Source organism: Labeo rohita, chromosome 24 (assembly GCF_022985175.1).
Source record: "Labeo rohita strain BAU-BD-2019 chromosome 24, IGBB_LRoh.1.0, whole genome shotgun sequence".
NCBI classification, from domain to species: Eukaryota; Metazoa; Chordata; class Actinopteri; order Cypriniformes; family Cyprinidae; genus Labeo; species Labeo rohita.
The window spans coordinates 26,156,629-26,183,992 of record NC_066892.1 but is presented as its reverse complement, the minus strand read 5'-3'; the positions used below and the strand labels follow the sequence as shown (position 1 = coordinate 26,183,992).

Here is a 27,364-nt window from a genome sequence, read left to right as displayed (position 1 = left end):
CAGGTTCAGGAGGGGCAGCAGAGGACGTGCTGGAGGAGACCGCTGGAGAGAGAAGAGGAGAGGGGGAGGACAGAGTCCCCGTACCGGCACTGTTTCATACAGAATTTAATTTATTCACTATTGTATTTTAAGCTATTGTAAGTATTAAAAGGGAAAATGGCTCAGACAGACAACAAGAAGTTTTTTGAGAACCTGACGGGCGCTGGGAAAGCCATAGCAGTGCTGACGAGCGGAGGAGATGCGCAAGGTACACGACTCCTGAGGAGCACACTGTTATCGTTCTGACATCTCGTGGTCATTTTTGTTACAATGTATAACTTTATTTCCTTATTTTCAGTGTTACATTGAATCATTGAGTTCGGAATGATTGTTACATTGTTTCACTTTGACGTAAGATGTGGATTCTGTTACACTGTGACATTCAGGACGATTCACGACTGCCAGCGTTAAATTGTCTGTTCTGTCATTATACCAATCGTTTTATAAATGAAACCATGTTAGAATCTCATACTTAGAGTTGCTTCTCATCAGAATGAATGAAATGGCCCTTGAAGGTCCAAAGGGATGTAAATGTAACCATGAGATATCACAAGGTCACAGTTTCGCTATGTGATACGTTTGACGTTTAGGATCAGTGTTGTCGTTTTAGATTCACCACTGCTCGCAGTTTAGACAGGTTAATATTGGTAAAAATGCAGGTTGGGATGATGGTGAGGAGGATGAGGAGGAGGAAGACGAAGCAAATAACACTAAATACATTTCAGCTCATGTCAAATGAAAGAAGCTTTCATTTCCATCACACTGTTTTGTTAGATAACAAAGAGCTTTAATTGAAGTCTTTCTTATGTGGATGTTTAAGTGAATGAATTACATATATACCGGTATCAATACATGTCACTGCATTGCGGAATCATGTGACCTTCACGAACAGCACGTAGCGTGTCTTCACTGCCTCCATCCATCCTAAAAGATTACGATGCTTGCTCATATTTGCTTAACATTAACCGTCACCTTTGTGTTACCTCACATAAGCGCTTTTCTGTCTGTCAGTTTCATCGATATGATGATTTTGCGTCTTCATCAACCAGGAAGTTGCTGCGGGTTTCATAGTGGCATTCACGTGCCTAACGCGGGCTGATACTTTAAAGGTCACGATTCGTTTTTCATTAACTGATGCGTTTTGTAAAGAAGAAGTGGATTTAGTGACTTAAAGGGTTTAGGGTATCTCCAGGATGCGTACGTGAGGAACCGCTGCGCGTTTGAGACGAAGAGTTACGTCACAGGAAGATGAGTCATGTGACCAACGCGCCAGGTTTTAAACCAATGTCACGTTTTACACAGTCCAAAAAAACAAAAACAAAAAAAACATACCTTCACTGTATAAGGTGCAGTTGTTACCTTATGAGGATTCTACCTTTTCTGATTCTTGTCCAATAAAACTATATATATATATATATATATATATATATATATATATATATTGTGGAATAAAATCAGTTATTTTTTAACCTTTAATTCAAATACTAGTATTCCATTTAGGAACATACTAGCCTAGTTTATGAGACCAGCCTAGTTTATGAGACCATTCAGGCATCTCTTGTAAAAAAGAAGTGAGAAGTGTGCTTAATTGTATTTGTAGTGTACTTCAAAGCGTAAAACTGTTCTTGCATATAATTTACAGAAAAAAACCCTTAAAGATAGTACACTTTCATAACTACACACTTGAAAATTGCATTTTGTAACAATGTTAAATCAAAGGTGCTACTTTAAAGTATTACCTTGAAAGCAAAGATTTAGGCTACTCTTCTGTATGCTAAAATGTACTTTATCCTCACAAGGGACTTCACTGCAGCTTCTATGAGAAATGCAGATTTTCCTGTTTTGAACTGCAGTGTATGTTACTGTGAAAAAAAAGTCATAGTAGTTAATGAGTCATCGTAGAATCAGTGTGTCATTTCTGTAGTGACTCTAAACTGATGTAACTTACATGCAAAATTAGTCATTTTAGTGTCTTAATGTATACCTGCACGTATCCTACATGTACATGTTTTAGATGAGTTCACTCAATTAACGCTTTAGATCTTTAAAGCAGCTGCAGGACATAAATAGCAAGACTTTGTCTGTTTAGTTAAATTGATCGACAGTGACAGACTCAAAAGCTTGAGCTCACTATGACACTGAATTTTTCAGCGCCTGTAGGGCAGATCTCTCGCTTGACACATCTGACATCAAACGTAACATTTGCCTGGCGATCAATGAAACAGGTGGGAAAAATGCAAAGACTAGGAGGAACCGAAGCCATACTGTATCTACAGGCCAGCATATCAGAGAGACTGTTGACTCAGTTGTTGACTTGGGTTTTTAAGCAACCATATAGAAAGCACCAAGCAATGTTCTACTTTTATAGCACTTTTGCAGTTGAAAATACATGGAAAAAAGAGCATGGAAATCAATTTTCAAATTTAAATTTTTTTCGTATTCCAGAGGAAGAAAAAAAAAAACAGCTGAGTCAATTATGAATTACTTTTGTAACCTGTTCCTTTAACACGGGTGTCTGCTGAAATTGAATCACCTATGATATTCAACCTGAAACTTTGTGTGTATGTGTGTTTAAGGAATTAAGCTGTTCTGCTTTTCACAGTGGCTCTTTCTTACTCATTCCTTCCTAGTCAAGTGTAATGTGTTGCCTAGTAACAGCAGTGTAGCTTTCAGTAAGCAAATTTAGCAAACCAGATTTAGCCAGTTTTTTATGTTATGGACATATAAGGTTATTGAGATTATAAAAATAGTATTTATAATCCAGTATTAGTATAGAGAGATATCAGTGAGGTATTATAGGAGAAGGCAGCATTTCACCAAATATGGCAGAGGAGGCCTTCAAAGAGGCCTGCGAGTTTTTATAATATGCTGCAGTTGCATTCCAGTAATCCTCAAATTACAATATCAAGTGCAAATGCAAACAAACAGCGAGTTCGAACACGTTTTCCCAATGTTTTTCTAAAGATATCCTCCTATAATTTGATCTGTCTGTTGTTCCTCTGCAGGGATGAATGCTGCTGTTCGGGCTGTGGTCCGTATGGGAATCTATGTAGGAGCCAAAGTGTACTTCGTTCATGAGGTCAGTTTTTAGTTTATACAGAATTTTAATAAATCTGTAAGAGTGATTTGTCTGTACACGCTGTGTATATTTATAATGATGTGTAAATATTAATAAGACAAACTAGTGGCAGTGCTGTATAACATATGGGTGCAATGGCTCTTAATGTTGCTGTTCACTCTATTTCAATGGCCAATCAGTTATTTCCAATATAGAAATGTTACTACTCAACAAATATTATGAATACACACAGGCCTTTCATTGAAATAAGTCCTAATAAGTTAATCCTTTTCAGCATTGTTGGCATAGCAGAAGTTTTTCCATAGTGATTTGAATTAAAACCCCATGTATCTGGCCTCATAAACACCATTTTTCCACTCACATCTCAAATAGCATCTCAGCCCTGCTTGAAGAGATGTCTGGCTGTGATAGGTCGAACATCTTCGCCCACTGTGCTTTTATGCAACTGCTTCGGTGAAGAAACCCACATATTCATTTTTTTTCATGATTCCATCCTCATTCTTAAAGTTGAAGCATGTCATTTTATGAGTTTAAGACAATCATTTGCAAATGGTGCAGAAATGACATGCTTCACCTTGTGCTGTGCAGAAACATTTTGTAAACACAAAGCCACATCTTTGCCAAGATAGAACACTGCCTGCCAATTTCCGTAATCTGGTTCATATGATTACCTGAATTCATTTCTGGTAACTAAGAGGTCATTTAAGGATAAGGGGAGGGATTTTAAATGTGTGTTTGTGTGTTGTACAGGGATATCAGGGTATGGTGGATGGAGGTGACAACATCAAGGAGGCGACATGGGAGAGTGTGTCCAGCATGCTGCAAATGGTGAGTGTGATGAGAAGCATATGGCCCCTCAGAGCAATGAGAGCTGGTGTCGCAACGTTACGGTTCCTACATGGCCCAGTAGCTGTTCCATCTCATGTTTGCAGTGCTTACGAATTTGTATGATTGTGTTCCAGGGCGGCACTGTTATCGGCAGCGCACGATGCAAAGATTTTCGCACGCGCGAGGGTCGTCTGAAGGCAGCTCATAACCTTGTGCAGAGGGGCATCACTAACCTGTGCGTGATTGGTGGAGACGGCAGCTTGACCGGGGCCAATCTCTTCAGAGAGGAGTGGAGCGGCTTGCTTGCAGAGCTGGTCGAGCAAGGTACGAGCTGCAGATGACACAATAGAAATAAAATTGAGAGGTGTTTTACATACAAATTTACATGCAAAGCATTTTAGCTGTTCAAAACATTTATCAGAATAAAAAAATATTGCTCATTACCTTTTAGGATTTTAATCAGTCTTAAATAAGCCAAAAATAAAGATCAAACAGAGCAGATTGATATGCAAATAATAAAAATGTTAATAGCCTTGTTTGTTGCACTTTGTTGCTGTTTTTAATTACAGGTCTGATTGATGAGGATGCAGCTCAGAAATACTCTGCTCTTCACATTGTGGGCATGGTGGGCTCTATTGATAATGACTTCTGTGGCACCGACATGACAATAGGGACAGACTCAGCCCTCCACCGAATCATTGAGGTGGTGGATGCGATTATGACTACAGCTCAGAGGTACTTACATTAATCTAAAAGTTAGATGTATGTAAAATGACCAGAAGATTCTTATGAAAGAAAAAGCTAGCTTCTGAGTGATTTCCATTTATTGGCTAATCTTTCTTTGTGGATTACAGTCACCAGAGGACATTTGTGTTGGAGGTGATGGGCAGGCATTGTGGGTAAGATTAGTACATATGATTACAGCTACAGTTGAGCCCTTTTAACCTCAACTGTATTTTGGCCTGGATTTGTTCAAATAATATGATTGGCATGGTGCTTGCGCTTGATGGTAAAATAATGCTGCCTACTGTCAAATAAGACACTGTATTCTATATATCCGTATGCGCTTGTGTGTAAAGCTATCTGGCATTGGTGAGTGCCCTGGCATGTGGAGCCGACTGGGTGTTGATTCCTGAAATGCCCCCTGAGGATGGCTGGGAAGAGAAAATGTGTCAAAAACTGTCTGCGGTAAAACAAAAATACATCACTTCTCACTAAATCTACATGTAGCACCCTTGATAAACTTGTCATGTTAGTCAGGTGCTCACACTTGTATTACATTCAAGTTTATACCTAGTAATTTGTAACCTCGAAAATTGCCAAAACCATTAAAGTAAGCTTGTGGTTGTATACACTGTTGGGAAAGTGACTCTGAAAAGTACAGCTTTCCATCACAACTTGTTAGAGATATATATTTTTTTTATGTAAAACAGTCACACTACTAAATTTCTAGTAGTCACACTACTAAGTTAGGGACTACTTTTCAGCATTGGTTCATTGGTACATATATATTTATAGCTTATATAATGTATTTATCCCAGAGATGTCTGCATACAGTAACTCACTTTCCACTAGTCCCAATATGTATTTTATATTGGTATATACTCTTCTGTTTATAACATGCTTATGTTTTTTGTGGAACAAATGTGTTCATCGCCCCAGACGCGATCCAGAGGTTCAAGGTTGAACATAATCATAGTCGCTGAAGGAGCCATTGACAGACATGGAAAAGCTATTACTTCTAGTATAGTCAAGGATGTGAGTACTGAATGTTTTCAAAGGGAGAGAGCAAAAATCTGGAATGCTACATAACTAGAGTGGCCCATCTCCAATAAGCGTCAATGCTTATGCTTCAAATTCTACTACATGCTATATGGTGTACAAGGGCTTTCACACTAACAGCGATTTGCATGATGACTTGATCACAAGTCATTCGGGCGGGAGAAAGGCACTTTGCTCTCTCAAGCGAATGTTGCTTCAGTAGGATTGGTGTTTCAATAAGGGGCCACTTCTGCAGCCTGAATTCCAGCTTTCTGAATCTCTCCCGCTGTTTTATTTTCGGTTTGTGACGTGTCTCTTACCCTCTTAGAAACGGGCAGGAATGAAAAGGCTGAATATCATAATAGTAGCTGAAGGTGCGATTGATCGTAACAACCAGCCCGTTACCTCAGAACATGTAAAGAATGTAAGTACATGAGGTGCATAGAGATCCAGCTCATGCATTGACCCCTGACCTCTGTGAGCTCTGTATGTCCGCCCTCTCTGGCTTTGTCCTGTGTGGTTTGCTTAAACACACACACTCTTTCTGGTAAGGCACTTGTGGTCACTTCTGAACATAACCAGCTACAGCTATCCTCTACTTACTGTTTATCTTAGCTACTGCACGGCATCAGCGACTAAGTGTTTTGAATGCTACCTTAAGCAGGAGCATGCACATCTTCGTGCTTTACAGTTTAGTCTTATGTGTTCTTTCAGAATACTTTGTGTTACAAGAAACATTAGGTAAGCGTCACTATTAGCGTTACTATTGCTCGTACTTTAAACTCCTAACCCGTCATTCCGTATCTTATCACTTTGTGATACTGCCATGAATGATACTTCATTTGGATCAACTTATTAAAACATCATAGAGACATGGGGTACATGTTCTGTACATATGTGGGCCCATAGCCTTATCTAGGTGCAAAATTGTATAGAAATAAGGGAAATTGTTAGAAAGTAGTCAAGTTAACACCAGCATCATGGTGGTATATGTTACTCATGCAAGCACTACTCACATTTTCCTCAGACAATGTAAAAATCTAGTTTTAGTTACGGAAATGGAAACATAAATGGAAGCATTTATGTTTTCTTTGTTCAGATGATTCAGTGTGAGTGGAAGTACATTTCCTCACCTTGAAAAAGGTCCTGCAGGAATTGAACTATTTACAATGTTTAGCACAGTCTCTGAATGCTAACTACTAAAAATGGGCTCTAATTTACTGACTAGCATGGAGTGCTGTTCTAATTTTGCCAATTAATGCTAAATTTCTTATTCTCTGCATGTGCGTTGCAGCTTTCTTTTGAATCTTTATGCTAAATGCATGCACTATTATGGGATATTCCAGTCTTACTTGCTTGTACCAAGGTTTATCATCGAATAACATTTTCAATTTGTGACCCTGGACCAGAAAACCAGTCTTAAGTAGCATGGGTAAATTTGTAGCAATAGCCAAAAATACACTGTATGGGTAAAAGTTATCGATTTTTCTTTTATGCCAAAAATCATTAGGATAAGTAAAGATCATGTTCCATGAAGATATTTAGTAAATGTCCTACGATATTTAGTCCAATGCCCTGCAATGCTAAGGACTTTATTTGGACAACTTTAAAGGCGATTTTCTCAATATTTTTTTGCACCCTCAGATTCCAGATTTTCAAATAGTTGTATCACAGCCAAATATTGTCCTATCCTAACAGCTTATTTATTCAGCTTTCAGATGATGTATAAATTTCAAAAAAGTTTTGAAAAATTGAGCCTTATAACTGGCTTTGTGGCCCAGTGTCAAATTTTGTAAAACATACAAAGAAATAGTTTACCCAAAAAAGAAAATTCTGGCATCGTTTACTGTGACTCTGTTGTCATTACAAACTCATATGACTTTTTTTTTTTTTTTCATTGGGACACAAAAGGCTGTTTTTTTTGTTTTTGTATTTTCTCTTAAATACAAAAAAGAGATCAGGAGCTAACTGAGGAAAAAAAAAAAAGAACACCATGAAAGTATGACAGAAGTATAGGGCTGTCACGATTCCTTGATTCAATTTGGATAGTTATTCAGGAATGTACATATTGGATAGTTATTCAGGACTTGATTTAAAAATAAATAAATAAATCCTTGACTGCAAATTGCCCATGTCAAATAACCCTCACTTTGAGTTTACATGTTTTGATGTCCACATATCAATAAATTACAGTGGCTGTAGCATTTCTGGCATAAAGAAATGGCCCAATATTAAATATTAGGTGGATATTCAAATTAAATATTGTTTAGCCAATTTAAAACAAGGATTAGATCATGCAGTGAAGTGTAAAAACAATCATCAGGCCGTTGGCACCCTCTGCAGTTGTTTATTATAATACAAAATGTACATTAGTTCTATTGTTTGTAATACATTATGTATTTTAACAGTATTGTTTAATAAAACCATATGATTAGTTGCTTTTTATACTTTATTTGAACTAATTATTATTGCCCTTATTGCTATTATTAATTTTAAAGTCAATTGTTCTCATAGGTCTATTTTTATTGCCACAAAAAAATATATTATAATTATCTGATTACTCAATTAATCGTCAGAATAACCGACCGATTACTCGATTACCAAAATAATTGTTAGTGACAGCCCTACAGAAGTGATCCGTATGACCTTTGCACTATATTCCAAATCATACAGTAACTTTGTGTTAGAAACAGACCAAAATTTAAGCAGCTTCGACATATAACTCTTTTTGTGTTCTAAGTCATAGGGGTTTTATAAGACACAAGGGCGAGTAAATGACAACATAATTTTCAGTTTGGGATTAACTTAATTATTAACGTTTCATTTACTCTATGGTTAGTAAACATTATGATTACGTTGAGAATTTTTACTTAAATTTTCAAAAACTCAATAGGATTTAGCTTTTATTTATTTTTAATGTTATCTAGCATGATGTACAAGACGTTTTGTTGACAAAATATGACCTAAAACCTCTGAATTCCCTTGATTCCTGTAATTCAACTCTAAATCTTCTTTATTACCCCTCCAGCTGGTGGTTCAGCGTCTGGGCTTCGACACACGCGTGACCATCCTGGGCCACGTCCAGAGAGGAGGGACGCCCTCAGCATTTGACAGGATTCTGGTGAGAAACTCTTGAAGAGGGTTGGGGGAGCTTACATTAAGTACATAAACAGATTTGATGGCCACACGCTGCACGTGCTCTGCTGTTTCCATAATGATGCAGCACAAAGTAAAGACTCAAGTGCAATCTGGGGAATTGGAAAAAAAAAATAATTATGTAGGAACAGGACTTCACTGTTTTCCTAAGTGCTTCATGTTTATGTACATGTTCATAAAATTTGATCTGATGCTCAAATAAGCAACAGCAGCAGGCAAACACAGTCTGCTTACACACATAACACACACAGTATCTACTAAACACAATATGTTAGCAATAGTAAATCCCTAGGTAGATTTAAAATTACATTTTCTGTTTACATGGAACGTGAGCCTATTTCTTTACATAAAGTGATTTAGATTACATTAGAGTTGACTAAGTGCACTACAGATTGCAATGCTGTTTTGTGTTTGTTGTCAGGCCAGTCGCATGGGTGTGGAGGCGGTTCTGGCACTGCTTGAGACCACTGCAAACACGCCAGCCTGCGTGGTGTCTTTGCGTGGGAACCAGTCTGTGCGGCTGCCCCTCATGGAGTGTGTGCAGATGGTAAGACTTGGACAGATGCCACATTGGATTTAGTGCTGTGATAATACAGATCCACACTCATGCAATTCAGCAGAGGAGTGAGAACACAGTATTACTGCTGCACTCATGAATCAGTCCGGCATTTGCATACCTATGAATATATTTAAATGTAAATATCTAATTACATTTAGTTAAATGAAAATGTTGTCTGTACAAAATGATTTACTTCATTACAGTAATAAAAATTTGATTTATTTTTGATATTACGAAAAATGTGTTGAAAGGGATAGTTCATCCAGAAATTTAAATTCTGTCATCATTGAGTTTCTTCCTCCTGTTGAACACAAAAGAAGATATTTTGAAGAATTTGGATAACCAAACATTTGCTGGTAGCCATTGAATTCCATTGTATGGAAAAAAATACTATGGAAGTCAATGGTTACCGGCAACTGTTTAGTTACCAACATTCTGAATATCTTCTTTTGTGTTCAGCAGAAGAAAGACATTCATACAGGTTTGGAACAACCTGAGGGTAAGTAAATTATGACAGAATTTTCATTTTTGGGTGAACTATCCCTTTAACTGAAAAAAAAAAAAAAAGTCATAACATTTATAATGGAAGTGCTTTTCTTATAGACTCAAGAGGTGCAGAAGGCCATGGATGAAAAAAGATTTGAAGAGGCCGTACGGCTACGTGGAAGGTGTGTTAACTATGTTGTTTTAGTAACTTGTAGTGTGAATAACTTCTTTCAACCCTGAATAGCTTGTACACTACTGATAGGAAGTTTGGGGTTGGTAAGGTTTTTAAATATTTTTGAAAGACGTTTCTAATGCTCGCCAAGGCTGAATGCATTTGATTAAAAAATACAGTAAAAACAGTAATATTACTAAATATTATTACAATTTAAAATAACTGATGTCTATTTGAATATGTTTTAAAATGTAATTTATTCCTGTGATGCAAAGATGAATTCTCAGCATCATTACTCCAGTCTTAAGTGTCACATGATCCTTTAGAAATCATTTAAATATGCTGATTTGCTGATCAAGTAACATTTTGTCTTATTATATTTGTAACAGTCTTTACTGTCATTTTTGATCAATTCAATGTATCTTTATAATAAATAATCTTAATGACCCCAAACTTTGGACGCTAATATATGTTGTATTTATTTTCAACATAACTACAAATTCAACACCTAAATCTTATTACATATATAAATAACACTTATATGTTTGTGTGTAAATGCAGGAGCTTTGAGAACAATCTGAGGACTTACAAACTGCTGGCTCACCGCAAACCAGAGTCTGAGCTTCCACACGTGAGTGTCACGTCCTGAGAGGGATTCTCTGTTTGTTTTACCCTGGTGATCTTTTACTAAACACCTCTGTTGACTGACATCAGCATGCTGTTGGACCAGACTTACTGATTCACAAGGCCTCACTACACACTGTGAGACACAATTTCACCCCTAGCAGATGCTTCCAGAGGAAACTAAGATTAATTAGTCCTGCCACACATCCTTTGTGAATATTTCTGCTCGTGGATAGTTATTTTTAGCTCTATTCTCTAGCTATTATTATTTCAATGTCAGCGAATCCTTAAAGGGCCTTTAGTTGTGTTAAAGGCACAATATGTACGATTTTTGTGATATTTGTTATATATTTTGCTTGTGATTTATGCTTCAAACTAGCATCGGGCAGCGAGACTATGAGTTTTTAGTTGACAATTTTCCACCAACAGGCTGTTTGCTATTGTATCTTTAAATCATATTTATGCAAATTGCCTCTTTTATAATTGGTTACCCTCCACACCACTTTGCTCTGTTGGTAATCAGTTGCTAAATAACAGGCATTGATGTGTAAACATGCTGACAAACGTATGTTTGTGCTATCAATACCATGGTGTTTCTGTGGTGAGTACAAGCAGCTTCTGCATCTCAGATTCCATAAATTGTCTATGTGGAGTATAAAATAATTAAATTAAATAAAAAATAAATAAATATACATAATAAAATTGCATAATTACAGAAATTTAAATAACTATTTAATTTTTTTGTAATAATAATAATTAATTATGTTTTGCACATATCAATTTCCCAGCAATTTCTACCCTGTAATAATTTTAGGTATTAAAAAATCATTTTAAGATGTTTAATCATTTTAAGATTTTACCAGGTCTATAAATCACAGTTTCCAATGCGTTTACATGACTAGTCGCTCATGATTGTTTTGCAAATAGCAGTATCTTTTATTTTATTTTATTTTTTTAATTTTAATTTTAATTTTATTATTTAATTTTATTTTATTTTTCAATTTTATTTTCCAGGTTTATAAATCACAGTTTTAAAATTCAACTATATCTTACATCCAGACTTTTCAAGCCCATGACAACCCTGATTCTCAAATAATTACAGCTTTTATTATTATTATTATTATTATTATTAGCTATTTAGCTTATTTTAAAGGTGATTTGTCCCTAGTTAATCCCAACTCCGTGTTTGAGAGCCACCAATGCATAATATGTATGTTTACTGTTACTTTTTTAAACACCTTGTATAGACCAGAAAACAAGAGTCTTGAATGGCAAAGCTGCTGCATCACAGTCACAAAAGTCAAATGGCTGCTTGTCTAGAACTGTTTAGTCAATAATCATTCTCTGGTGCTCTGGGCTGTGTGTCGAGTGAACGAAAGACCAAATTACCCTGCTCTGACTGGAATGGAAAACAGATTGATGAACCAGCAATGGCTGGTTGGAAACACTGTTAAATTCTTAATAGGCATTGAGTGATCAACACAAAAACACAGTGATGATCAAGAAATACCAGGCCTTGAATATACAGATGTACAAACTTGTTATATAAATGAATATGGCCATTTTTAATTTGCTTTGTCAAGCTGCATATATCCAGGGAGATTTACAGTAATCCACAACGACGCTTGCTGTATTTATTATATACAACCAAACTTATGTGAGTAAAATAGCTGAAGCCTCATGCTAGCAAATGCTCTGCTGGATTATGAGAAGTGATTTTAATGTAAATTATTGATATGTTATGTCTTCATCCCCCATTCAGAGCAATTTCAATGTAGCTGTATTGAACGTGGGCGCCCCCGCGGCTGGCATGAACGCAGCTGTGCGATCTGCTGTGAGAGTGGGCATCTCAGAGGGACACAAAATGTTCGCTGTCAGTGACGGTTTTGAAGGATTCTATAAGGGACAGGTAAATATTTATCCATAAGTTCCAATATTTAATAACCATCCAGCAGCTTTTTAAACTCAATGATTTATGGGAGACATTCAGTAAGTGATGTAAAACAAGAATCAGAAACAAGCTTCATGTATAAGCAAAATCATGCCCCAGTTTGATGCCAAAAGTAAAAAAATAAATGCACATTTAGCACAAGTTTACATTATGTTAAAATCATTGTTTTTACAGGCCACATATACAAGTGCTGTTTTGTGTAGCATAGCTAGCATTAGCCTGTAGGTTACGGCAATTACATACTGCCTTTTCAAATGGCATGCTCACATCAAATTGTGCTAATTGTATTGCTTTAGTAATTGGATTAAGAGAAGGAAATCATCAGCACTTTAACATGTTTAATTCAAGTAGGTGTTGAAAACAGCACAGGCTGTGGTGTCGCCTCTAGACCTGCACTGCTGCTGTTTGCTCTGACGCAGAGCATGACAGGATTAACATAAACCAATTTACCGCTGCAGTACCACTGTGTGCTGATAGGGGGCGATGTGTAAAATCCATTAGCCGTATGCTAAGAGCTTTCAGAGGAATCAAGATAAACACTGAGCTATTAATTACATTACATGGGCTTGGACCTTAGATTAAGACATGATCCACTAATTATCTTGTTCAACAAACTCGAGGAGGATTACAGACTTGATTAGAGAAAGCAATGCCTCATCAAATCCATATGTGTTAGTATCAGTAGCTATAAAATAGCTGTTTTTTTAATGTTTTTGAATTCTTATTTTCTCTCTGGCCCTGATACATTGGTTGATTTAAAAATTATTTTTGGTTAAGAGAGTCCTATAGCTGAGTTCTCCATTATGATCTCCTTAGCCAGTCTAATCCAATAAGTCAATGAATTTAGAAAGCACACGAGTGGTAATCACATTTAAACTATGTGGATTTGTATTTGAAAAAACTACATTAAAAATAGATTGCCCTGAGGTATCATATGGGGCACTTTTGACTTTCAGTATAAAAGTTAGCACTTATTTTTCACTATTTGAAGTAAAAATTATATAAGAAAATTGCTATTCTAACACATTTTTCATCCACTATTCTGTATTTTCTCAGATAAAAGAGATCAAATGGGCAGATGTAGGTGGATGGACGGGTCAGGGTGGATCCCTCCTGGGAACTAAACGGTATTTATCTTTTATACAAAGTAAATGTTGCATGTTTATATACAGATTTTAGCAATGCAGATGATTTTGCATGCAATGTGCTATACTTAGTGCAATGTTCTCAAATTTGCAGAACGCTTCCTGCAAAGCATATTGACAAAATTGCAGAACAGATGCGGATGAATAACATAAATGCATTGTTAGTGATCGGAGGATTCGAGGTATGTCTTCCAGCCTGGACTTTAGGCATTTGAATGTTTTATCTTGCATTTAGTGTGTCACAAAATTGTGAAAAAAGTGATGTGCTTCACTGTTATTATTTTATATAATATTTAGATATTATTTTAGTGTATTTAATGTTTTTTTTATATTTTTTTGTTATGTAAAATATAATCACAGAAATATGTAACACTTCACAATAAACTTCCTATAGTTAAATACATTTGTTAACATGAACTAACAATGAAAACTTCTTCGAATGTATTAATCAGTCATAATTAATGATAATTTCAAAATGTACTAATACATTTTTTAAATCCTATTAATATTGTTTATTTATTTATTTATTTTTTTTTAGAAAACTTATGTTAATATTATTTAATGAACCTGAACTAACATGAACTAATTACCAGGTGTATTTTTTATAACTAACATTAACAAAAACATACATACTATAACAAATGTATTGCTCATTCTCAATGCATTAACTTTAAGGTTAACTAAAAAAGATTATTGTAAAGTGTTACCCATCAATATTGTAACATTATTAACAAAACATGACTTGATATTTATTTTAATTTAATATAAAAAAATCATTTTAAATTCTAAACAATATCAGTCATTTTACACCCTGAAGTCTGTCATTTAGTTTCATAAAACAATTTAATTCTTAATTTAAAAAGTCCATGACACTGTTTCCTACCCTCTCCATCATGTTTTCCTATGCTGCATCATCTAAAGCTTCCTGTGCTCCTGTTCTTTTTATAACGAATATCCAAAAGCATTCAGAAATGGTGAAATTCACCTTCTTAGCAGGCACCTGTTCATCTTTCAGCCGTCTGAATGCGCAACATTAACATTCACACAGCTGAGATGACAAATGGCGCCATTAAAGACTGAACAATAACTTTAAATTCCAGAATTGTTCACCTGCAAGTCATTTCATGCTTCGAGGCTCATCTTCTCTCTTTCTATACAGAAATCATCAGGATGTGTGTGTATGTATTTTCTGCAAGTGTTTCTATTTGAAGTGTGTGTACGGAGTGGATCCTCTATCTCATGCTCTCCGTCGTGATGGCCATGGCTTTCCACTCGGTTCCTTCCTCGTCTGTCTCTGTCATTCCCTGTCTGTCCCCTCATCCCATCCCCATTCCCAGCACCAGTTGTGGTTCACTAAATCCCCGGCTCTGCCCTGCCCTGCAGGCCTTCCTGGGGATCATGGAGTTGTTAGCAGCCCGTGGGACATATGAGGAGTTGTGTGTGCCAATGGTCATGGTGCCGGCCACCGTTTCCAACAATGTGCCCGGTTCAGATCTCAGCATTGGCGCAGACACGGCTCTGAACGCTATCACTGATGTAAGTGAGGCTGGAGGGTGCAACCCACCAGCCAATCACATCAGAGGCTCTGTCTTCTCTTTACAAGCCAATTACAGGCTTCGCCTCAAGTTTACCAGCCAATCACATCAGACTAGGCTGCGGTCACATTTACTGTTGTTCAGTTAAATTTGCAGATTAAATCTAGTAGCATGGTTATATTTTGTAGCAGTAGCCAACAATACTTTTTTTTTTTTTTTCTTTTATGCCAAAAATGTTCCATGAAGATATTTTGTAAATTTCCTACCATAAATATATCAAAACCTAATTTTTAATTCGTAATATGCATTGCTAGAAACTTCATTTGGCTAACTTTAAATTTTTTGCACCCTCAAATTTTCAAATAGCTAATTTCAAATATTGCTTATTTATTCAACTTTCAGATAATGTAAAAGTTTATGACTGGTTTCGTGGTCCATGGTCACATATAATGTCTAATGAGCTCAAATAAATTTAAATTAGCTTTAAACAAGCAATTTAACAATTATAGTACTTATTCTTCAGTATAAAGAGTCAAAAAAAAAAAAAAAAAAAAAAAAACATGTAAAAGAGTTTAAGTGAACAGGACATAATTAATAATTTCATTAACATCATTAACAAATGTGCAAAGACTATTTAAGCAAAATTAAGTTAATTGAGAAATTTAGCAAAATATTATTCCTTATCGATTTGGGGGTCAAATATGACCTGGATATGTAGTTTTGTGAGCTATTAATATTTCTACATTAAGCATTAATGTTTTGGCTGGTAACCTCAAAGGCGAGCCGTTAGCTGACAGGTAAGTGAAGATGACATGATGGCGGCATGTTTTGAGCTGTGCTTTTTTTGTGGCTGTCATGTGACTGAGCCTGTGCTGTGCTGTGATCACACCGCATTAAACTTGTCATAACAGATCGCTGATCCTGGCTAATGCTGGCGGAACTGGAGTCTGTCTGCATAGTTTCTATACATCAATGGTTTAAATCAACACAAGCCTTACTAAAGCACAGCCTACCACCAGTTTTTCATATAAGAGATCGTTCACCTGAAACCCTCATGTCCTTACAAACTTTTTGTTGTTCATGGAACCTAAATGCAAAGCTATTTTGAATTTAATTTTCAGAAAAAATTAGCAGAGAGTAGGGATAAAATTAAAAAGTAACATAAAAGTAGACTATGTGTACTGTAGGATTTGTAATGGCAAGAATTATTAGTGCATATAATACCTTTAAATGACTAAATGTAGGAAAAAAAGGTGATTATGTTGCACTAATTTGTTCCTTTTATTGTACTAATTTGTTCCGTAATTAAATCATTTGACTAAAATGAGGGAACAAATTAAAATGTGGCCACATATTAGTTAGTCAGTCATGGGAATTAATTCTTGAATACTTAGCCACGATATCTTCTCTTGTTCTGTTGCTCCCAAATATCATTTTCTTGTCTTCATTTACACTACATATCAGTAGCCAAGTTTACATTCAAGGATTTTTGGAAATGCCATTTATGATACAGTTTCTTTAGCACATGAATTCTGTCAATACTTAAAATGTTGTAAAAACTATTTTGAAAACACCTGTAGTCAAGAAAAGTAGCTTTAACAAAAATATGAAAAATAAAAATATAAATAAATAAAAATATAAATAAAGCACTGTTTCAGCGTTCAATAGTGTGTGAAACGATTGTATGAATATTGTTATTCTATATAAAATTATTTGATTAATATTGGTAAAAATAAGACATGTTACCTTTCAAACATCATGTATTCTTATTTTTAAATTTTGTCTTTTTTATTGATTACACATCTTAATTTGAAGTTTCTTTTATTTTGTATTATTTAATAATATATAAGTATTGTGAAATTAGTAAGCAGTAAACTGCTGAATTTAAATACAAAATGATAATTTGCGATAACTTATGCAACAATGCATTTCTTACACCATTTTATTTTATAAAAGGCCAGCTGGTTGGAAACAGACTGGAGACAGCAAATTTTGCAAATAAATAAATAAATAAAAATAAGTAAATACATAATTAATTTTAAAAAATGTACACTTTGTTGATAATATAATAGCAAAAATAGTGGATGGAAACTAATGGTGTGTTCACACCAAACGCAAAGCCAATATACGCATATAGATTACTTAGTGGGATGTTTTTCGCATCACTCAACCATAGTGGAGATAATTATGATTGCTGCTTTGTACCTGTTGTGGAAAATATGCCAGAAAACCAAACTTTCTGCCAAACTAAAAAATTTGCCTCTATTCTTTGCATTGACTTTGTATGTAATCTACTCATACAAATAATTAACAGACGTCATACCAGACGTCAGACTGTTTCAGCAAAAAACCTCACATAGAGCTATTGTGTGACTTCAGAAGAATTAATAATAGAATAGCAAGAACAGTGGACGGAAAGTAATTGTGTGTTCACACCGAACGCGAAGCAAATATACGCATCGCGTCATTCGCTCTAGATTACTCGCAGGATGTTTTTTGCATCACTCACACAAATAACAACATCACACGATAAACCATGGTGCTCTTCACTGATTGGCTTGCACGCTTGCCAGTGCTTGAGCTGAAATTTGTTCAACTTGCGCAGAAGACGCGATTGAGGCGAATAGTACACATTCCGCGTCTTCCGCATCACCTGTCGCGAATACGTCTCTATTTGTGTCTTTGCATTGAATTTGTATGTAATCTACTTGCACAAATAATTAAATTTGCGTTTGGTGTTAACACACTATTAGCTACAGACGTCATACCATCTTTGACTGTTTTTCAGCAAAAAACCCACATATAATATGAAATATTAATAACAGAATAGCAAAAACAGTAGACGGAAACTAACTGTGTTCTCACCAAACGCAAAGCAAATATACGCATTACGTCACTCGCACTAGATTACTTGTGGGATGTTTGTGCGCATCACTCACACCAATAACATTGCACATAAAACCATGGTGGAGATAACTACAACTGGTGCTTTGTACCTGTTGTGGAAGTCCTAAATACGCTGGAATGCCAAATGCTGATGTGTCTGGGTTCACAGCACCATCCAGAGGTGGATGAGTATTAATCCCGCATTAATGTGTGTGCTACATTTTACTGTATATACACAGACATTATTATTATTATTATTATTATTTATTTATTTATTTTTTTTATTATTATTATTGATAGCAGCATCTCTGTAGCCATGCTAATAAAATACAACTACCACTACAAGTGATTTTAATTATTTTCTATGCTCCAGATAACTATAGCATACATTTCTGGCTCCAGTAATGCTATCTATTTTCTGATACAACCAGATGTGTCCATAAGCTCCTCGCTGATTGGTTTGCGTGAGAATGCGTCATGCGAATTTTCCGTTCAAGTTGAATTTTTTTTTCAAGACTGGATTGAGCCGAATATCGTGTGTTTGCAGCAAATGCGTCGTGCATTTCGCATCATTTCAATATGCCTCTATTCGCATCTTTGCATTGACTTTGTGTGTAATCTACTCGCACAAAAAATTCGGCATTCGGTGTGAACACACCATTAGCTACAGACGTCATACCGTGTTAGAAGTTTTTCAGCACAAAAACTCACATAGAGCTACTGTGTGACATCAGAACATTTTGAATATAGTGCACTATTAATATGTCATTCTGGATAATGTTGATTTTTCATGGAAAAAAAACAACAACGGGGTAATAGCATGAGGGTATGTGTAAATAATGACAGAATTGTCAGCTTTGGATGAACTGACACATTTAAATATTCTCAAAATCACAATTTAGTAAGCAAATAGCATGCAAAGAGCGGTCGGAATTCATTATGCTAATGTTAGGATGGCATCATCACTATCAGTGTTATTGTGTGGACTGTGAGTCATCTTGCTGCCTCTATGTCTGTTAAAAGCGTGCAGAACCCCTGCCGTCTCGCTTCAGTGTTTTGCCACGTGACAACCCTTTGTGCGTGTGAGTGCCAAATTCGATTCGACCCCATCCGTACCCCCTTCCTCTTCCCCTCGACTTGCATTCGGAAGCCATGGTGATAATCACACGGTGGGTGTCCCATCAGCAGGGTCCGCTCCTGCACCAGTACTCCCCCTGCTGGTCTAACGTGTGCATTGTCCTATCCCCTGTGGTCCCCTGCTGTGTTGTGCTGACCTGCCAAAGGCCTTAGAGTGTCTGCTGCAGCTGTATGAGGCTCGGTCCAGCTATGAGGAGTTTTGCATCCCGCTCTGTATGCTGCCTGCAACCATTAGTAACAATGTGCCCGGCACTGACCTTAGTATCGGGGCAGATACGGCCCTCAATGCCATTGTGGAGGTAAGAAGACAAACCTCCTTCCTGACTGCAAAAGAGTCATTCGTAGGAAACAACATTAGCTCTACCCAGTCACATTACTTGAAATTATATAATTATAATTTGAATTTGTGCCAAGCCTATTATATTCAGATTTTGGGATTGAATGTTATGGGGTTGAAACTGCAAAACATTTGATATAAGTGTTTGCTTGCAAATATCACATAATGTATTCTACTTTTTTTTTGTGCTTAATATTAATATTTTCCCCAGATAATAGAGTTAAATTATTGGGCCTGACAAGGCTAAAATAACATTTAAATAATTATAAGTTATATTATTAGATTAGAATATTATTAGATATTATTAGAATATATAGTCTTTATTTTAAATTATGTACGGTTTAACATTATATATACGTTTAAAATTATGATGTTATTGACTTAAATGTGATGTCAAAACATTATTTAAAGAGGGGAAAAGTTGAAAAAAGTGAGGGATTCTGCATTTATTTATTTATTTGTTTGTAATTTATATATAAATATATATATATATATATATATATATATATAATTTGCATGGTAATACAAGCTAAAGTTAAGCAGAATTTTATTTTTGTGAACAAATAAAACAAATATAATAAAATAATATACATTAAATTATGGTGTTATTCACTTAAATGTCAAAACATTATTTCAAAGGGAAAAAAGTTGACAAAAGTGATGTTTTTATTTATTTAGTTAGTTGGTTATTTTGCATGGTAATATAAGCTGAATTTTGTCAGAATTGTGTTTTTTTATGAACAAATAAAACAAATGTATAATATAAAATACATTTTAAAAGTATTATATGTAAAGAATATTTCTTTATAAATCACTTACTATATATTTTATGTTACGTTTTCATTTTGATGATTATTTGGCATGCAAATCTTTAATATTCTAATTAAAAACAGTAAAAAAAAATAGCATTGTTATAAAATATCTTTTACATTACATAATAAAAAAGACTAAAATACATCAAATATTGTGACTGTTTTAATTATTGCACTAGTACGTGAAAACACACATCACACACAAAATGACAGTTTCCTGAGAATGACTCAAGGATACTTAGTAATAAAAGCATTTAGACTGTTTAGACTGCAATATTTTTGGAATAGCATATTCAATCTTATATAGAGTTTGGTATGACAAGCATTATTGTTTACCATAAATTGTTCTGTCAGTGTGTAAGATTGCTAAAAGCCCATATTCAGTGCAGTTCATCTTCCTGAAGCTTTCTGCAGCTTTGATTTACTGTCATGAAAAGTAAATATTTTATGTCTCCAAACTGATTTGTATTCATAACAGTAGTAAGAACATGTTTAGTTAGAGGTCTAAAAGTGGCTCTTGTTGCATGGCATGCAATGTATTTGTATCTGGCATGACAGTGATTCAGCAAGTTGTAGCAAGATTTCTGTTATTTCTCAACAAGACCAGAAATGACTGAACTTGTATGTATTTGTCAGACATGTGACCGTATTAAGCAATCTGCCAGCGGAACAAAGCGCCGCGTGTTCATCATCGAGACTATGGGAGGCTACTGTGGTTATCTGGCCAGTGTTGGCGGACTAGCGGCTGGAGCAGATGCTGCTTATATCTTTGAGGAGTCGTTTGACATCAGAGACCTACAGGTTACCAGCGCATACACGCTAAACACAAAAACCCTAGTGTCTTAGTAATAAAATTATGTAACGTAAGTCATAAATAACTACGTATAAGGTTATATAATCTTTGATTTCGTGCCAAGTCTAATGCAGTTACTATAAACATTAGCGCCATCTGTTGGCTAAATGAAGAAACTGCGTTTCTCTTTTCTTCAGTCTAATGTAGAGCACTTGACAGAGAAAATGAAGACCAGTATTCAGAGAGGACTTGTTCTGAGGTATCTATCTATCTATCTATCTATCTATCTATAGTTGAGGTTAAGTGTTTACATACACTTTGCAGGATCATACAAAAAGCATGTTATTTTTTATTTACACATTTTACATATAATAATAGTTGAATTGATAAAAAATGACCCCGTTCAAAAGTTTACATACGGTTGATTCTTAATACTGTGTTGTTAACTGAATGATCCACAGATTTTTTGTTTATTTGTTTAGTGATAGTTGTTCATGAGTCCCTTGTTTGTCCTGAACAGTTAAACTGCCTGCTGTTCTTCAGAAAAATCCTTTAGGTCCCACAAATTATTTGGTTTTTCAGCATTTTTGTGAACTACTGAGAGACTCATAAACAACTATTATGGAAGGTTCACTAAAGCTCACTGATGCTTCAGAAGGAAACACAATGCATTAAGAGCCAGGGGTGAAAACTTTTGAACAGAATAAGGATGTGTACATTTTTTCTATTTTGCAAATATCATATTTTTTTCATTTAGTGCTGCTCTCCAGAAGCTACAGATTATATTACATGTTTCCCAGAAGACAAAACTTAAATTTACCGTGATCTTTAAATCCCCCCCCCCCCCCCTTCTGGAGCATCAGTGAGCGTTTGAGCCTTCTGTAATAGTTGCATATGAGTCTCTCAGTTGTCCTCAGTGTGAAAGGATAGATCTCAAAAGTATAACAGTCATTCTTGGAAAGGGTTAAAATACACAAAAATGCTGAAAAACCAAAGAATTTGTGGGACCTAAAGTATTTTCTGTAGAACAGCAGGCAGTTTAACTGTTCAGGACAAACAAGGGACTTGTGAACAACTATCACTAAACAAAAAACCCAGCTGTGGATCATTCAGGTAACAACACAGTATTAAGAATGAAGCACACGTAAACTTTTGAACAGGGTCATTTTTATAAATTCAACTATTATTTTCTCTTGCGGACTATATGTAAACATCTTTTATGTGAAATATCTTATTCAAGTCAGTGCTAACTGACTTAACTCTATCTATCTATCTATTTGTGGTTGATCTATCACGCATGACAGAATCTGAGTTTGTGGCTTGTTGGCTCATGTTTTGTCTGCTCTCGACTCAGATGAGAGTATTTTGGGTCGGTGTGATTGAGATGTGGGAGCAGAGCCTCAGGCGGTCTGTCAGTCACTCAGCCGGTTTGTCTGTGCTTGTGTTCATGCAGGAACGAGAACAGTAATGAAAACTACACCACAGACTTCATCTATCAGCTCTACTCCGAGGAGGGCAAGGGAGTATTTGACTGCAGGAAGAATGTTCTGGGTCACATGCAGCAGGTACTGCACATCAATCATACGTCACACAACACACCGGCCGACAGGCACCATTTAACTCCACTTTAATCAATCAATATTCTGAGCAGACGTACTGTTTTCTCTTGCCTGCTAATTTAAGTGAACAAGTGAGAGTGTTAAGATACACGATTAAATCTGGAAACAGGAGCATCTCAATACTGTTTGTGCATGGCATAAATGGCCTACCAAAATGTTTATTATTATGAAATTAAGATTTATGTTATTGTATTATGTATTTGTGAACACTACACTGACTTTAAGGTAGTACTTTCAAAGTAATATTATACCTAAAGAATATTAACTAATAAATTATAAATACATATCAATTCTATATAAAAAAGATAGTGAATTAATAATTATATATTTGTTTTTCACTAGGGTGGTGCTCCTTCTCCATTTGACCGTAACTTTGGGACCAAAATCGCTGCTAAGGCCATGCAGTGGATCACCAAGAAACTGAATGACAGCTACAGAAAAGGTATGGAAGACAAGAGTTATGCGTTTCATGTAGTCATTATACAAACTTTTCCTAAATCTGTCTTTAGAACTCACTCACCACTCGACCTTCTGTTTGAGGCACTCAGTAATAATTGTCATATTGTTAAAGCGTAATCATGACTGCACACGTACACACTCAATATAATCCTTGACCTTGATTTATTTGATTTCGAAATGTTATCGTAAAGTCGCTGCATTTTCTCAGCTCAGTTTTGTGTGTGTTTTTATTCCTTTTGCTGTGCCTGTGGATGAATAAAGATGAAGGTAAAACATTTGTATTTTACTCAGTCAGTGACCTCACTGAAAGAGGATTTATTAGTGCATTTTTTGTGGTGTAGCTTGTATAATTAATACATTTTATTAATAGGCCAGTTTACTCTTGTAATTGTCCCAATATGTAATTACCATAGTATACTATAAGTGTTAACAATTAATATACTAAGCTACATAAATATATTTTATATATTTGTTTAAAATCTGTGGATTTTTCTATGGATTTTTTTTATTTTATTTTATATTATTTTATTATTTTATTTCAGTTTAGTATAAATCTGTGGCTTTCTATTTTATTTTACAGTTTACTATTGCAAATATCCCTATAAGAGATCTATAATTACTAGAATATACTATAAATATGAACTATAAATATAGTAGACAATATAAATATAATTTAGATTTTTATTTTATTTTATGCCAGTTTACAATTGCAATGTTCCTATAAATGATCTATAATTACTAGAATATACTGTACATTTTAACTGTTAATATACTGGGCTTTATAAATATAATTTATTATTTATTTTTTTAAAATCTGTGAATTTTATTTTATTTTATTTTATGCCAGTTCACTATTGTAAATATTCCTATTAACTATTAATATACTAGGCTGCATAAATATATTTTTATTTTATTTTATGTCAGTTCACTTTTGTAAATATTCCTATAAATGATCTGTAATTACTAGAATATACTATAAATATTAACTGTTAATATACTCGCCTATATAAAAATAATTTTGATTTTTTTTTTTTTTTTTTTTTTTTTAATCTGTGGTTTTCTATTTTATTTTATTTTATTCTATTTTATTGCCAGTTTACTACTGTACATGTTCCTATAAATGATCTATAATTACTAGAATATACTATAAACATTAACTATTAATATACTAGGCTGTATAAATGTAACTTAATTTGTGGATTTCCATTTTATTTTATTTTTTGCCAGTTCACTATTGTAAATATTCCTATAAATTATCTGTAATTACTATAAACACTTGTAGGCAATATAAATGTTATTTATTTATTTATTTATTTTAAAATTGTGCATTTTCACTGTTTTTATTTATTTTATTTGTCTTTTTTTAATAAGCCAGTTCACTATTGTAAATATACCATTAATATACAAGCCTGTATATATATATATAGGCTTGTATATTAATGGTAGATTTACAATAGTAAATAGTAAATATGTTTATCCAGTATGTTTTATTTATTTAATTTTTAATTTTTTTTTATTTAATTTGTAAAATTTTATTAGCAGTTTTGTGATCGTGTGTTGAATCTGTGTGTGTGTGTGTAGGGAGAGTGTTTGCTAACACAGAAGACTCGGCCTGTTTGCTGGGCATGCGACGACGTGCGATGGTCTTCCAGCCTGTGGTTCAGCTCAAAGATGAGACCGACTTTGTGTATGTACACAGCACAGTTCTAACATCCATTCTAAAAACAGGCTAAAATGTTTTGTATCTGTAATAATATCGGACGTTCTATTCTGTGTGTTCAGTCACAGAATCCCTAAGGAGCAGTGGTGGCTGAAGTTACGTCCCCTCATGAAGATCTTGGCCAAGTACAAGACGAGCTACGATGTGTCAGACTCCGGACAGATGGAACACGTGGTCCTCAACCGACCCAAAGAGTCCGAGGCCATGGCTGCCATTTAAACTCATCCAAATAGCGGCGGTGTTCAAAGGTCACGCTTTAGACGGGCCCGTCTGTCCTGTGAGCGCTGTCGTCGACACTTTTGTTCTCTGGGCTGCACCTCTTTGTTCTGTCAGCGCTTTGTTTGAAAAATGTCACCCTTTGTTATTTTACAGAAATCAATGTTAATCGTAGGAGAGTGTACGAAGCAGTGGCGTTTCGTTTTGCTGTTTCACGTCCTTTCGCTCCTGTCGCGAGTGGCGACCCCGATGTCACCCCGTCATGTTGCAATAGTGTTCCGCTTCAAAGCACATTTCTCTCTCTATCTGAAGTTCTCAGAAAGAAGCAAAAATTCCACTTTCCGGTGTGAAGCGCCGTATGCGGCCAAGTCCACATTGCTAGAGCACCGTTTGATGTTTGAATGTATTGCATCATCAAGTGTTAACATTTGCCTGACCAATAAAGAACACAATCACATGTGTGAAAATCACTGTCTGCTCTTTGATTATTCACATTAACATATTTATCAGCCCCAACACATGCTACCCTGTTTTTTTGTGCCATGGTACTTGCATTCTTTGAAGTGCAGTACCATGAAATACCATGGTATTTGAAAATGACGTATATATGCAATTTTCTATGAAATCTGTCCCGGCAGCTCGAAAACAGAAATAATTATTATATATTAATAATTTGGGTAAAGACAAGATGATGATAATAATAATAAACATTTATATTTTTAATAACTTCAAAATATTATTAAATATTATATAAAAAATAAATATTTTAATAACTAATACACATCCACTCGCTCTGAAACTGTTAAATCAGCAACTTTTTTAAACTTTAAACAAATATTAGAAAGGCAAGTCAATAATTAGAAATTGTTAGTTTCATATTATTATTATTATTATTATTATTATTATTATTATTGGGGAGTAAAGGTTTTTATGGTAGCCAGTTTATGCCACTGAATAAAAAAATATTAAAAATGACTTTTTCTCTCATAATTGTGAGATATAAACTCGCAATTGCATGATATAAAGTCAGAATTGTGAGATAAAGACATAATTCTGACCTTATTTTCTCAGAATTGCCTGATATAAAATCACAATTGCGAGAAATAAAGTCAGAATTATATATGAAGAGTTCAGATGCAAAACCAGCTAAATACATCTGACGTCTTTCTTTAAAAAACGCATTTTTATCAGGCTCAGATGTATAGGTTTCTATGTAAGTATTGGTACTTCTGATTGGGCTGAGGCTGGGATTTTAGCGAGTTTGAAGAAAACGTGTTTGATGGACGTATAATATGTGTTGAGAGCATTCACTCAGTATCATTATCTCATTTTTGACCGAGATGGCTTTTAGCTGGTTTTGCATCTGAACTCTTCATATATATATATATATATATATATATATTCAGAATTGCAAGTTTACAGTTTAGGTCAAAAGTTTACATCCCCCTGTCAGAATCATTAAAAATGTTAATTACTTTACCAAAATAAGAGGGATCATACAAAATGCATGTTATTGTTTATTTATTACTGATATGAATAAGATATTTCACATAAAATATGTTTACATATAGTGCACGAGAGAAAATAACAGCTGAATTTATTAAAATGACCAGGTTCAAAAGTTTACATCCCCTTGATTCTTAATACTGTGTCTTTACCTGAATGATCCACAGCTGTTTTTTTTTTTGTTTTGTTTTTGTTTGTTTGTTTAGTGATAGTTGTTCATGAGTCCCTTGTTTGTCCTGAACAGTTAAACTGCCTGCTGTTCTTCAGAAAAATCCTTCAAGTCCCACAAATTCTTTGGTTTTTGCGGATTTTTGTGTATTTGAACCCTTTCCAACAACGCTTGTGTGATTTTGAGATCCATCTATTCACAATGAGGACAACTGAAGGACTCACTGATGCCTCAGAAGGAAACATGATGCATTAAGAGCCGGGGGGTAAAAACGTTGAATTTGAAGATCAGGGTAAATTTAACTTATTTTTTCTTCTGGGAAACGTACTAAATGAGAAAAAAGAAGAAGAAGAAAAAAAAAAAAGATATTTTGGC

The 27,364-nt window shown here is 34.9% G+C and overlaps 1 protein-coding gene across 6 annotated transcripts; it reads left to right on the top strand.

The window, feature by feature from the left end:
• On the top strand, window positions 1-25,784 carry pfkpa (phosphofructokinase, platelet a). Of its 6 annotated transcripts, XM_051098348.1 has the most exons (23): window positions 1-247; window positions 3,045-3,118; window positions 3,869-3,946; window positions 4,081-4,270; window positions 4,516-4,681; window positions 4,801-4,845; window positions 5,026-5,134; window positions 6,036-6,131; window positions 8,736-8,828; window positions 9,285-9,410; window positions 10,026-10,090; window positions 10,642-10,711; window positions 12,467-12,613; window positions 13,712-13,782; window positions 13,895-13,982; window positions 15,184-15,336; window positions 19,505-19,657; window positions 21,144-21,308; window positions 21,498-21,559; window positions 22,754-22,865; window positions 23,262-23,361; window positions 24,960-25,065; window positions 25,161-25,784. In XM_051098348.1, exons 1-23 carry the CDS (start codon window positions 157-159, stop codon window positions 25,315-25,317), a joined length of 2,517 nt encoding a protein of 838 aa, XP_050954305.1. In that variant the 5' UTR covers window positions 1-156; the 3' UTR covers window positions 25,318-25,784. The 6 variants fall into 6 exon arrangements, with proteins under 6 accessions (XP_050954305.1, XP_050954301.1, XP_050954302.1 ...); XM_051098344.1 differs by lacking the exon at window positions 15,184-15,336 and having other exon boundaries at window positions 2-247; XM_051098345.1 differs by lacking the exon at window positions 19,505-19,657 and having other exon boundaries at window positions 2-247.
• Window positions 25,785-27,364: the final 1,580 nt, after the last annotated feature.